The 14,129-nt window shown below is 38.1% G+C and overlaps 1 protein-coding gene across 1 annotated transcript; it reads right to left on the reverse strand.

The window, feature by feature from the left end:
* Nucleotides 1–373: 373 nt before the first annotated feature.
* On the reverse strand, nucleotides 374–13,852 carry LOC129757386 (zinc finger protein 91-like). Its single transcript, XM_055754595.1, has 20 exons — nucleotides 13,839–13,852; nucleotides 13,309–13,784; nucleotides 12,900–13,244; nucleotides 12,402–12,830; nucleotides 12,037–12,318; nucleotides 11,574–11,978; nucleotides 11,298–11,468; nucleotides 10,844–11,218; nucleotides 10,536–10,745; nucleotides 10,018–10,383; nucleotides 9,744–9,914; nucleotides 9,290–9,664; nucleotides 9,001–9,210; nucleotides 3,665–4,078; nucleotides 2,392–2,562; nucleotides 1,939–2,293; nucleotides 1,658–1,867; nucleotides 1,254–1,556; nucleotides 1,024–1,161; nucleotides 374–922 (listed from the first exon to the last, which is right to left on the reverse strand). Exons 1-16 carry the CDS (start codon nucleotides 13,839–13,841, stop codon nucleotides 1,993–1,995), a joined length of 4,704 nt encoding a protein of 1,567 aa, XP_055610570.1. The 5' UTR covers nucleotides 13,842–13,852; the 3' UTR covers nucleotides 374–922; nucleotides 1,024–1,161; nucleotides 1,254–1,556; nucleotides 1,658–1,867; nucleotides 1,939–1,992.
* Nucleotides 13,853–14,129: the final 277 nt, after the last annotated feature.

Raw genomic sequence — 14,129 nt, forward strand, 5'->3', positions numbered from 1 at the left:
TTGTTGGAAAAATTATCCAGAAAACGAAATCGAGTGTCCAGTCAGTATGGCCAGTGGTTTAACCACTGGTTGAACGGTTCAACACTAAAGCACTGATCGTAACTAAAGTGTGAGTTAGTGAGGTAAGCAATACATTAACGACGATTTATGTTTTTATCGGGAGTGCAAAACTGAGCGAGTGGAGCAAACGAAAACGTTATTAAATTAAGCTTGGGCCGGCTTAAAAGAATAACGCTTACTCTTACATAGATTTCCATAAGAGTGACAGCTAATCGGAGTGAAATTGGAGTGAATTTCAACGCACGAGAAATTGTATACCATAGCACATAACAGCAACTTCTGAACGTTCGGAGCAACAAAAATCCCTTTGATCTGATATAAACGTTAGTTTTATTGAAATTACGTCTTAACGCGCACACGTGATTTTACTGCTGTATGTTTTACGGTAATCCAAAAGATAAGTTAAATAAAACCTTTTTCACTGCATAAAATTATAACATCATTAATAAACTGTCTCCCAAACTGATAGGACCAGTTCTACTTCGTTATGTTAAAAGCTGAAAATGTCGTACATCAAGATAACTTCACGTAGCTTCTAGAAGACAGCTGGATTGGATATTGGTACGTAGTACGAAGAAAACCTGAATTGTGCAGTTTGCTGGGAGGCAAAACGACGATAACGGAAGACGATCCGAAGGCAGGCTTTGTTTCACATTCCTTATTATTTCACTTCAGCTTCCGTCGGTTTCCATGGATGACGTGAGGGAGAAAGATCGATCTGCCAAGCTGATCCTTACGGTCAACTTTCGGTGAAGTTAGTTTTGCGGCGTTTTATTGTATTCCGAGAAGCTTGTACAATCATAAGATGATCGAAGGTTAAAATATGAAGGACCATTTTTGAAGAGCGCTTGATCAGCGATATCTGAAAATGACCAATTTTACCCGCTTAGATGATACCTAGTAATGCACGTTGGATAGATCATATGCCTTTACATATATATCCTTCAGTTTCAAATTGATTACCTTGTAGATTATGTCGGTGTTTCTGTCCTGGGAATTTCTATGACAAGTACCTTGTTTTTCTCACGATGCTTCTATCTTCGATGGTGAGCTTATTTTCGAACATAGAAAAAGCGTTTCTCGCAAAATTCACAATAGTATCTGCAGATGGGATCGAGAAATCGGACTCTTACTTAGTTGATTAGGTATAGAAGATGTCAACAGTTTTTGTTTCGTCGTTATTTAAAACTTACCACTGCTTTTCTGAATGCATTGCTTCATAATGTCTTCTTACTGAATGACTGAGTTTGAACGTAGCAGGGCAGAGCTCACAGGCGTATTTGTCTTTTGATTCGTTAAATTTACATGTTCTTTTATGTCGGTTAAGTTTTACCGACTTCAGGAAGAGCTCATTACAGTACTCGCATTGAAACTGTGGATCATCCTTGTGCATTGATACATAATGGCGGTCCAAATTGTCATTACTTTGAAATGTTCTGGGACATAATTTGCAATTAAACCTCTTTTTGGTTGGGTTGGTATCGTTCATTTGAGTGCTGAAGCGAGAAAAAAAAATGTGTTTAAAAGTGTAAGTGCGGACTGCAACGAAATTTTCTATCGAAATTCGGGTCTCAACATCCTGGTTCAAGCGACTTACCTTGAATCTGTCGGTGTGCTATTGCTGGGAGTTGGTTGGACGACTTCCCAGATCATCTCATCATCCATTCGAAACAGAAAATTGAAGGGTAACTTGGAAAGATTAGATTTCTTAAGCAGCGCCCTGTATTCCTCACGATGTACCGATTTTCGATGGTAAACGTATTTTCTCATATAGAGAAAACGTTCCCCACAAAATTCACACTCGAATCTGGATATTGTATCGAGCAAAAGAAATTTAATTAGTTGAGAAATGTTTAGCTTTTAAAATAAATTACTGACCGTGGTTTTTTCAAATGATTCGCAACATAATGATCTCTCAGATTACAAATGTAATTAAATGTAGAAGGGCAGCTTATGGCACTTGTACTTCGTCCTTAATTTGTTAAATCTACACACCTTTTGGTGTGTTTTGTGTCCTTCCGACCTGAGGAAACGCTTTTTACAGTGCTCACATTCATACTGTGGGTCATTCTCGTGCATCGATTCATAATGGAAATCCAAATTAGAGATACTGTAGAACGTTTCGTGACATAATCGGCATTCATATGTCTCGTTCTCCGATTGGTTCGATACCGCCGCTTGTGATTCATTTGTTTTAAGTTTGGAACCGGGTTGTTCGTTTACGGAACGAATGCTGAAGTGATAATTATTTTGTCAAAATTTTTGAACCGAGGTCAATCATGGTTTACCAATAGAGATTGGAATGCCAACATCCTGAATTTCGTGACTCACCTTTGCTCGACAATTTTGCAACCATCCATTTTAAACAAACAGTTAAAGGGCAAAACACTGACATTCTTTTCCTTCAGAAGTGCGTTGTACTCCTCAAAATGGTTCGTTTTTCTATGTACTATATATTTTTGGTTACGCTTAAACCGTTCCCCACAGAACTCACACTCGTACCTGGGAATCAAATTTTTAAAGTTGAGTATGAAACAGTTTTTCAGTTTTCGTTATATGATTTTAATCGCCGCAATTGTTATGATTATAATTTTAATGGCATGTTCGGCGGAATGAAAACTAGAGAGAAGTTTTATTTTAAGAAATTCGAAAGAAAGGTGGATAGACCGGCATTAGTGCGCCAATAGAAGAAAGCTTGAAAGGTGTTGAAATTTTAGGCTAGAGGGCATGTTGATGAAAAGCTCCCATAAATTGTCCCGCCTTTGCTCTACACTAGCTAACTGTCGTGGCTGATCCGACCGACCAGATTCTCCTCGCTCGAATCCGTTCCTGGACTGGTAACTGGTAACACGCTTCACTCAAGAGCTTGGTAACACGCTTCACTCAAGGAGTCTATTGAGAAAGCTCTTGAGTGAAGCGTGTTACCAGTTACCAGTGCAGGAATGGATTCGAGCGGTCGGATCAGCCACGACACTATAAGAGCATCAGTACCGGTAAGTGCTATCTCAGGTGTTAACCCGGGACACATTTTCGGTCTTATTTTAGCTTTGGCAGCTCATTTGCGCACTGGTAAGTGCTAAACTGGTTCCCATTTTTGCCACTGGTGACGCATCGATAGCTGTTGTTGTTGTTTGTTGCTATTTTCTTTTGTAAATTTTCCCCAGACACTTTAGCACCTGTCAAATCAGGAGCTGGTCGGTATTCATATTTGACTCCTGGCTCGCTTTTTTAACACCCAGGAGCAAGATAACACCTGGTTTGAAACCTTGCGGTGCGCCGTCGAAGTGTCAAAATGGAGTGTTACCACCTGACCGCTGCTGATACTCTAACTATACATGAGAAACTCAGAAAGAGAATTCCCATGTATAGCGAGCCCAGTGGTTTGAGAGCGTGGTTTTACACACACTTCAAACGAACAAAAAACGTAACAACCCATGGAGCTTTCGAGCTTTCTCCTATTGGCGCAGTAATGCCTGTCTATCCACCTTTCTTCCAAATTTCTTAAAATAAAAATTCTCTCTAGTTTTCATTCCGCCGAACATGCCGTTAAAATTATAATGATTTTTCAGTTTTCTGGAAACAATAAATAAAATGAATAACTAACCGAGGTTTTCCCAAATGCTTCGATGAAAAATGGTCCCAAAGAGATACTTTTCTTTTAAAAGTTAATTCGCATCTGTCACACTTGTATCGCTCTTTATTAGCTGCACAACGCCTTTGATGCACTACGAATCCTGCCGACCGGAAGAAACGTTTATGACATTTCTTACATTCATAACGTTGCTCATCTTTGTGCATAGCTTCCATATGAGGTTTCAAACATCCGAACACTGTTTTAAAACATCTTTTACATTTCAGAATTTTTTTCGCTCGCTTTTTATTGTTTTCCTCTGGATCGCACGGCTCGTCATTCCAAAATTCTTCGTCATTGACTTCGATCAGATCATCAGGCATTTCCCCCGCTTGTGGTTCAGGTGTGAATGAGTAACTAGCAGCTAGTTCGTCGATGTTAAGAATGCTTAAGTGAAAATAATATTGATAAAGCAGTGGTTAAAGTATGCAAGAAACATAGGCTCAATTTAAAGTGGGAACGGATAAGAATGATAAGAATGGAAATGCGTCTAGGCCGTCTAAACAGATCAAATTACAAACAAGGAATACTGTATTGGTAGTTTTAAAAATCAACGCCACATCCCTAGTGGATATTTCTGAAATAAAGGATGGAAAATCGAAAAGTGAGAACTACCGAGCGATCACTGTCCTCAATGCCGTCAACGAAGTGTTGTCCCGAATCCTACTCCGCCGCCTAACGCAACAAGCAAACATATTCGTGGGAAGTCAGCAGACCGGCTTCATGGAGGGACGGTGCACGACGGACCAAATCTACACACTACGTCAAATCCGCGATAAACCACGATCTCATGACACTCTACGGTGAACCCAGTATCCAGAAGGTGACGAAGGCTGGATGGGAACGCCGGGCAGGACATGTTACGGTTACGAGAATGCCGGACGCCACCGTCGACACAACTACACATCGGGCAACACTTCCAGTTAATGAGAGTCCACACAATCGACATAGTCACTCGTCTTCCCTCGCACGCAGACATCCGGCCATCCATTCGGTGAGTAACGGCGGACGCGTGTAGTCAAGTTTCCTCCCTTTGTGCTGGACGATCTCCTTAGGTAAGTGTCAACAGTTGTTTTCACACTACCATCAGGCGCGTTGTTTCTCTGCCTTCGAAGAGATCGGTTGGATTTTTTCTTTCCCATCGCGATGAAAGGCTTTGTTTGTATAGTGTGGTATAGTGGATAAGTTGTGGTAATGAGCCTGTCACCCTAACCGGACTGTTCCGGAATAGAAGGAGCCGAAAAATATCCATGAACAATTGTTTTATCTTGTACTTAGGGGACGTGGAGGAGCGAATAACCCATTCGTTATTGGAAGAACGGTAGAACAACATGCTGGAAAAATGGAAAGAGCCTTTTTCGTGAAAAAGAATAACTGGTACGTGCTAAAAAATCGAAATTTAGATCAAATTCGAAAGATTGCTACCTTAAAACATCTTCTCGATGGAACAGCTATTGAAATTGTGCGCCACCCAAAATTGAATATTCGTAAATTTTTGATCCGTTGCTCTGAAGTGGATGAAATGTCAGAGAAAGAACTTAAGAACGAACTAGCATCGCAAGGCATTACTGAGGTTCGCAGAATATTGAACAGGAGTACACTGAACCAAATCGGGCGATTAAATATACAGTGTGTTCCTTTTAACTTATATTATTTGAGGTTAAATTCTTTTTACAGTAAAAAATGATACAATATATCAAAAAGCATATTACATTTCATTGAATGATAAATGATTTTTATGCAAAATTCAAATTGATTAAAATCAATAAATTATCTTTTGTTTGCTAAAAAAAATACTTATAGATTTTATATGCAGGCTTTGAATATAAAATGCATTGAACCGAAATGCGTTTGTTTATTTTACCAAATTCCATCAATGATAAATTTTAACAGAATTTCCAATAGAATAAATCTATCGACTTGTTTTGGTACCTAGTTAAGATATTTTCGTCTTTCAAAATGTCGGAAATGGCCGCGGTTGTAATAAAATTTAATTTAGACGGAAATCAAACTAGTATGTACAAGATTGGCATTGGAAAGTGATGACACTGGTTCTAATGGTGAGTTTCGTATTTGGTTTTGAATTTTAATATAAACTATGCTTAATCAAAACAAAAATAATATTTTTCAGGAGGTGGAAAAAACGCTCCAGGCGGCAGCTCAAGAATTACGGCAGTAAAAGTTAACCCGTGCCTCCGGTACCTCTATTTAGGATGAAGGACAACAGCGCGATCCTATACGGTAATCTGGAGTCTAGACGAGGCACATTTGCCGGATGAGCAACTTTCCATCGCATCCTTGCTCTGTTCTGTATCAGACCAATTCTGATCCCAACTTCAAGGATCGCCCATTGAATGGGTTCATGGCCGGAATAGCAAATACATCGAGGACGACACATGCTTAAATGGTAACAATGTTTTTTTCCTATCAGTTTTTTAAAACAAAATTCATTTCTTCCAGAATCAATTTTGGACGAAGGGCAAATGTTATATACCAGGCGTAAATTATCCCGTTCCTAGCAAGTGGCCGCTGCTCAGCTCCCAAGCAATCGTTCCACATGCGTATCTGATGGTGCATTTGCCCACCATTCGGGAGGACCACGCAAATTACATCAACGAGTTGTCAACTTCTGGGGCGGAATGCAAGGAATACTATTCTGACCAGTGAAACGTTGACCGGTGAAACCGCTGATCAGGACATTCCGATTGTTATACGGCTGCAAAATCTGCATGCTACTGACGGCAGCCAGGTTTGCGTGAAAATGGCATTTTAAAGAGCGGATAGTAAGGGTTTGAGCTCCAGCTATGCAAATCCGTGACAATTCAAACTTGGTTTCCTTTGCTCTTTTTTCTCCGTTTCCGCTGTTCAACAAATGTCAGCAATCGTTGAAGGAAACTCGCATCTGACACAGATAAGTCAAACAAACTTATTTTTGTTGAACCGCGTGAAAAAGAAAATTTTTTGAATACCATGACCGAGACCAACGGAAAGAATACTCTGAGGGAAAGAAGTCATATTTTTGGCCGTCTGTCTAGGGAAAATTTTCGAAGGGCTCGACTGTGCGGACCTGAATGGCAGAGCTGTGATAGTAAGGGAGTACTATTGCCACCGCTCAAAGACGCTCGGGTCATATTGAGGAAAAGCACTTCGAAGAAGTTCGGACGCAAGAGAATGGAAATAGTTCAGGCGATGAGTGGTGGGTCACAGAAATATAATTAATTCATTAAAATCAAAATTATGTACAAAACATTCTTTCCAATTTTCGTTTAGGTATTCGTTGGATATGTCCCGTGATATAAATCAAGTCATCGGTCGAGTCATGATGGTTAACATCATTAAGGACTAAAGATCAACCCCCTGGCAACTTGACAGTTCTGGCGAGTTTCGTGTGCCTGATTCAAAATCGCAGATGTCGCATGTGTACCGCTTGTTTACGTACTTTTCGAGCCATGCGTATGGAAAGGGCCCATCATCAAATGTGGTGCGAATCAGGCAAATTCATAACTTTCGAATGAATGAAGAAAAGATTCAACCGAAATTATTATACACATTCAATAATCTACCTATTCATTTATTGTATAGAAACAGTTTTTCCATAAAACAAGAAATGTTCTGCTATAATGTGAAAGTTTTGCCATTCTAAAATTTTCATATGTTTCACAGTTTATGAAAATCACTTGATGATTGTTGTGGTAATGTTTTGTTTTACATTTATTGTGTACGATTGCCCACAATAGTTTCGGTGGAAGGGATACTTGTTCCGAAAAACTGTCGATTACCAGTGGATTATTTTGATCAGTCCAGAAGTTTTAGACCTAATAAATGACACAAAGATTTACGTCTGTGAGTCGTTTGCATCGACTTAACTTTTGAAAACAGATCGTTTTTACATAACTGAGCTAAAAATTTTTAAATTCGAATCATTTTTTCATTTGTTGAATCAATTGAAAGAGAATATATTTCAATATGCGTCCTTCCGACATGTTAAGTCGCTTGATTTTCGATTTGACAGAACCAGAGAACCAGAAAAAACTGGCACACGCGATTTGTATGGGAAACGTCAAGTTGCCAGGGGGTTGCTAAAGATGCATATTACCCTTCACTAAGGACAAGTAGTTTATGCAGTTCCGCCGCAGTTCATCCCTCCAGTATTTTGTTGCTCGAACTGATTTTCTTGATGTGTCCCAAAAAAATGAAAGTAACAGTATTTGACATAGGCTGGATCAGCCTCCAGCAGGCGTTAATGATAAGTGCAGGTGAGCTATCCTTTATAATAATCCTTTGAAAACATTTAAAAGTGTTACCTTTAAAGAATCATCAACATTTCTGTCTCGAAGTAGATATTTTTAATGATGCCAGGAATTTGAGTTTATTAAAATCTTTGAGATTTTCAAACTAATGCTATCAGAAAAAAATTGTAACATTTTTACTTCTTTGTCAAGCTCAATTGCTCTCGGATTGTTTGATTCAATTTGTTTCCAGAATTACACATAGAAGTATTGAAGATATACTTGATGTTTTTTTATTTGAATAATATGAAATATTCTATAATCATTATCATCATTTCCCATTTGTTTTTATTCCACACTAAATTTTCGTACACAAGTTTGTTATATTGATTGAATTATGACTTGTGTGTTAATAAAAAATAATTAGTTTTTTTTCTCAATTTATTTTCAGATAACAATCGTAAGGGTACTGTAGTCAGGTAGCATAAGAATATAATTTGTGAAATTTTATGTTTTTAGATAGAATTAAGAATAAAACTCGTGATGTAAAAATGTTCGACCTTGTATAGTATTGTATATTAATAAATCTCATTCAATTGTATTGAGATTAATCTCAATGCAAAAAACACTTATTTATGAGAAATAAACATTTTAAATTCATTGAAATACTCGATTCATTTTATTCCGTTCACTAGACATTATTTATCACCATATTTCATAATGGAATATATTAAAACGATTCTTTTTAACTTTCATTAGAACTTCCGATAAAATCAATCGGAAATAATGATCACATCATTGCATGCCAATCTTTAAAAAGTATTGGATTTTCCTTTAGTGCAAAAACACTAAAATTTCCGATAATGCTTATAGCCCGATTTTGTTCAGTGTAGTAGCCACATCCACACTGATTCTGACTATAAACTCGTCGGTAGTACCAGAGTTTATTGACTTTGGTCTCCTCCATGTACGCACTCGCCCCTACCTGTACTGTACTGTACTGTACTCGCACTGTAGGTATAGTTTCAGTTGAAAGTTGGAAGAATCATTTAAAAAATCAGCCTGATTCAAATGACTTACCTTATAGATAGCGGTATTTCAGCGCTGGGCATTTCTTCGACAGTTACCCACATTTGACCACGATCCATTCGAAACAGGTAATTGAGGGGCAACCTGTTTACATTCGATCGCTTAAGCAGCGCCTCGTATTCCTCGCGATGCTTCGATGTTCGATGGTTGGCATATTTTTGAACATAGAAAAAGCGTTCCCCACAAAATTCACACTCGTAGCTAAACATGATATCGAAAAAAAAAATGAGATTTAGAAATATTAAGTGTATTGTAACGTCATTTGAAATAAATGACTGACCGATGTTTCTTCAAGTGATTCGCAGCGAAATGATCTTTCAGATGTTGCATGTGATCAAACGTAAAAGGGCATCTGTTACAGCTGTAATTTCTTCCTAATTTGTTACATTTGCTATTCCTAAGATGCTCCTCAAATCTTTCGGCCTTCAAGAAACGCTTATTACATTCGTCGCATTCGTACTGTGGCTCATTTTCGTGCATCGACGCATAATGACGATCCAAATTGTAGGTAGTGTCAAACGATTTGTGACATAATCTGCATTTATGAGCTTGCTTTTCAGGTTTGTTTGTCTCGTTTTCCGATAGATTCGATACCACCGTTTGTGATTCATTTGTTTCGAGTTTGGAACCGGTTTGTTCGTTTTCGAGAAGAATGCTGAAGTGATAATTATTGTGTCAAAAATTTTAAATTTGGCAACCAATCGAGATTGAAATGCCAACATCCTGATACTCACCCTTCTTCTACAACTTTGCAACCATCCATCTTAAACAAACAATTTAAGGGCAATGAACGGACATTCATTTGCTTTACAAGAGCTTTGTACTTCTCAGGGTGTTTATTTTTTCGATGGTTATAGTATTTTTGGTGATAGAAAAAACGTTCTTCACAGAACTCACACTCGTACCTGGGAATCAATTCGAAACAAAAAAGACATTTTTATAGTATGAAGAGAAAATATCATGTCATAAAGAATTAAAATTCGTGTTGAAATAAAATGAATTACTAACCGTGGTTTGTTTAAATGCTTCGATGTAAAATGGTTCCAAAGAAATATCTCTCTTTTAAAAGTTAACTCGCATTCATCACATTTATACCGCTCTTTAGCATTCGCTCCACAACGCGTTCGATGCGCTAAGAATCCTGCCGATCGAAAGAAACGCTTCTGGCAGTTCTTACATTCATAACGTTGCTGATCTCTGTGCATAGTTGCCATGTGACGTTTCAAACATCCGGTCACTGTTTGAAAACATCTTTTACATTTTCGACCTTTGTTTTCCAGCTTTTTATCGTTTGTCTCACCAAATTCCCTTTCCTTTGATTGTAGTATCGGTTTGAACGATAAACTTGCAGTCAGTTCGTCTATGGTAGAAGTACTAAAGGGAAAATAATTTTGTTAAAATATAAATTATCTCTACCCTGCTCTAGTAGACTTGCGTCGAATGCTTGAAGTGTCCTTCAGTGCAAGCACGTTATGATTTTAGTTGGAGGATTCATTTAAAAAACCATCTTGGTTCAAGTGACTTACCTTGTAGATGGAGGTATTTCAACGCTGGGGATTTCTTCACAGGTTTCCGAAAATTGACCACGATCTATTCGAAACAGGCAATTATGGGGCAACCTGTTTAAATTAGATTGCTTAAGTAGCGCCTCGTATTCCTCGCGATGTTTCGATCTTCGATGGTTAGCATACTTTTGAACATAGAAAAAGCGTTCCCCACAAAATTCACACTCGTATCTGGACATGGGATCGAGAAAAAAGAATTTTCTTTAGTTGTAGGTATACCATAGAAATATTAAGTTTTTTTGTATCGGCATTCGAAATAAATTACTGACCGATGTCTCTTTAAATGCTTCGCAGCAAAGTGATCTTTCAGATGTTGCATGTAATCAAACGTAAACGGGCATCTGTTGCAGCTGAATTTCCTTACAAATTTGTTACAACTACTAAGCCTTAGATGCTCCTCAAATCTTTCGGCCTTAGAGAAAAGCTTTCTACATTTGTCGCATTCATACTGTGGCCCATTTTCGTGCATCAACGCATAATGACGATCCAAATTGTAGGTAGTGTCAAACGATTTGTGACATGATCTGCATTCATGAGCTTGCCTTTCAGGTTTGTTTGTCTCGTTTTCCGATAGATTCGACACCACCGTTTGTGATTCATTTGTGTCAAGTTTGGAACCGGTTTGTTCGTTTTCGAGAAGAATGCTGAAGTGATAATTATTGTGTCAATAATTTTAAACTTGGCAACCAATCGAGATTGGAATGCCAACATCCTGATACTCACCCTTCTTCTACAACTTTGCAACCATCCATCTTAAACAAACAATTAAAGGGCAAATTGCGGACATTCTTTTGCTTTACAAGTGCGTTGTACTCCTCAAGGTGTTCATTTTTTCGATGGGTATAGTATTTTTGGTGATAGAAAAAACGTTCTTCACAGAACTCACACTCGTACCTGGGAATCAAATCGAAACAAAAAAGATATTTTTATAGTATGAATAGAAAATTTCATGTCATAAAGGCATTAAAATTCGTGTTAAAAATAAAATGAATTACTAACCGTGGTTTTCCCAAATGCTTCGATGTAAAATGGTCCTTAAGAAATATCTCTTTTTTAAAAGTTAACTCGCACCCGTCACAGTTATGCCGCTCATTGGCATTAGCTCCACAACGCGCTTGATGCAGTAACAAACCTGCCGATCGAAAGAAACGCTTCTGGCAGTTCTTACATTCAAAACGTTGCTCATCTCTGTGCATAGTTTTCATGTGACGATTCAAACATCCATTCACTGTTGTAAAACATCTTTTACATTTTCGACGTATTTTTCCCAGCTTTTTATCGTTTCTCTCTGAATCCAACAGCGCCATTTTATCGATTCCGATAATATCAACTAATTCCACTTCCTTCGCTTGTGGCATCGGATTGAACGAGTAACTTGTATTCAGTTCGTCTATGGTGGGAGTGCTGAGGGGAAAATTTTGTTAAAATATAAATTACCTTTACTCCGATTTAGTTGACTTGCCTTGAACGTTCTTCAGAAAAAGTGCTTGAATCAGGTTCACTTTTCAAGGGATCAATCTCTGCAGAGCACGAGTCGCGGACATCACTGAACTCTAATGGTGTTTTGGTAGAATTTTCTTCGACAATTTTGCACCCATCCATTTGAAACAAGCAATTTTTGGGCAGAGTTTTGAGTTTCCTTTCTTCAAGCAGTGCATTATATTGCTTAAGGTGGTCCTTTTTCCGATGAATCTCATATTGTCGCCCAAAGAAAAAACGTTTCCCACAAAACTCACACTCGTATCTGTGGACGAGATTTAAAGAAACGTTTATAATAATAGATAGCTAGCTTTATCTTCTTAACCTGGAATGGATTGAATTACCAACCGTGGTTTTTTTAAATGATGCGCAACAAAATGATCCGCCAAGAACGTTTTAAGGCTAAACGTAGCTGGACATTGGTCGCAACTATATATATCTTCAAAATTTTCAGCACTTTCTTCCGGCGTTGCATCATTTTCTTCGAAAATATTTTCAGGTAGTTCTAGGCAAGGCATTTCCACAAATAGTGCTGCATCGCGTGCTTCAAGTTGTTTAGCATTTTTCATTTCACTGTCACTCAATTCTGGCTTATTGGCATGTTTTTTTCCATAGTGTCGATTCAATAAGAAATGACGGTTAAACGTTCGGTGACATATTTTGCATTGAACCTTGTTTGGAACTGCATTTTTCGTCTGTCGCTCTTTATTCCGATTACTTTCTTCTTCGATTCTGCTTGGATCATCGGATTCGATAACTTTGTCGCCAGGAAGAGAGCTAAAGTGAAAATAATTTCGTTACAAACTAAATAGTTTAAAAGATATTCACATCTTTGAAATGACTTACTATGAATGCTCTTCAAAACTGTAATTGCTAGTTTCGGGATCACCTATATTTAGAACATCCTCCTCAATGTAGCTCTCTTGGAGTTCGCTTGAATCCGATGTTGTGGAAGCAGGATCTTCTTCCACAATGTTACATTCTTCGATTGGCAACAAGCTTTCATTAGACAGTGTCTGAACATTTCCGTGTTCTCTTTCATAATGGCGTTTCAAAGTTTGATTATGTTTGAAGTTTTTGTGACATACTTTGCATTCATACTTTTTTTGGTTCTGACCGTAAGTTTTTTTTTGATTTTCATCGTTGGTTGTTGCGTTATTCAGCTCGTTTCCCCAAGCAGCTTCCAGCACACTGCAACGAACATCGTGTTAATTTAAGTCGTTCAAATACTTACGGTTTCTCTAAATTTCGTTACCTTGAAGCCGGTGAAGATTGTCGCGAATGATCCTCAAGTTCTGGTTGATCAGCGCATTCAAAATCGGAAGAATCCGGTACATCTTGCTGAGTATCATTCAGATGTTTGAGGTTGAAATGTCCGAGACGAAATTTTGTAAAATATTCTGACACCGTTTGCTCAGCTGGTGCCTGATCTCCATAAACCGCACGGATGATTTTAAAGGTTGTTGCATCGTTTAATCCCTTCCGAAATTCGTAAAGCATAACGTGCCGTAAGTGCACCCAATCGACAACCATGTCCCAGAGCCGCTCGATAGATGGCTTGGACTTCCTAGACTTGCTAGCGACTTCCCGTACATTTTCTATCGAATGCTGGGATACCGACCAATGCTCGTCGTTGTAAGAGCCCCCTGTGTCCGCGTCAAGCGGCTCTAATTTTATGCTTGTAACTAGCTCCGCTTCGTCATCGGTCATCGTACTTTGATTGCTTTTTAACTGGAATAAAGCGAATTAAATTGAATTTTCTTTTGAATTCCAAACGCTGCACACCATTTTTACTCTATGCTGGCAAACAAAACGTAAACAAAAAAAATGCTGTCACACGTTGATCGATTTACACCCCAGAAAGAGTAATTAGACTACCAAAATGACAGCAACGCATTAAGGCAGATTACACAATTAAATAAAAAAAGATCTTGTTGAATTACTTACTTTTTTAAAGTTTAACTTTGTAGAACCTTATTTAACTCTAAATCTAAAAAGGCCATTAAATGGCATTTCAAGTTACCAAATTAAAAAAAAAAAAACATGCCAATGGAGTAGTTTTGTAATAATTACTAT

The sequence above is a fragment of the Uranotaenia lowii genome, chromosome 1, assembly GCF_029784155.1.
Source record: "Uranotaenia lowii strain MFRU-FL chromosome 1, ASM2978415v1, whole genome shotgun sequence".
Classification (NCBI taxonomy): Eukaryota; Metazoa; Arthropoda; class Insecta; order Diptera; family Culicidae; genus Uranotaenia; species Uranotaenia lowii.

What these genes read in the sequence shown, in the direction of transcription:
- LOC129757386 (XM_055754595.1), bottom strand. An exon ending in TTTTCTGAAGAACGTTCAAG is followed by an intron (nt 11,979 to 12,036) that starts GCAAGTCAACTA and finishes TTTTCCCCTCAG; the next exon opens with CACTCCCACCATAGACGAAC. An exon ending in GAAATACCGCTATCTATAAG is followed by an intron (nt 4,079 to 9,000) that starts GTAAGTCATTTG and finishes TTTTCACTTAAG; the next exon opens with CATTCTTAACATCGACGAAC.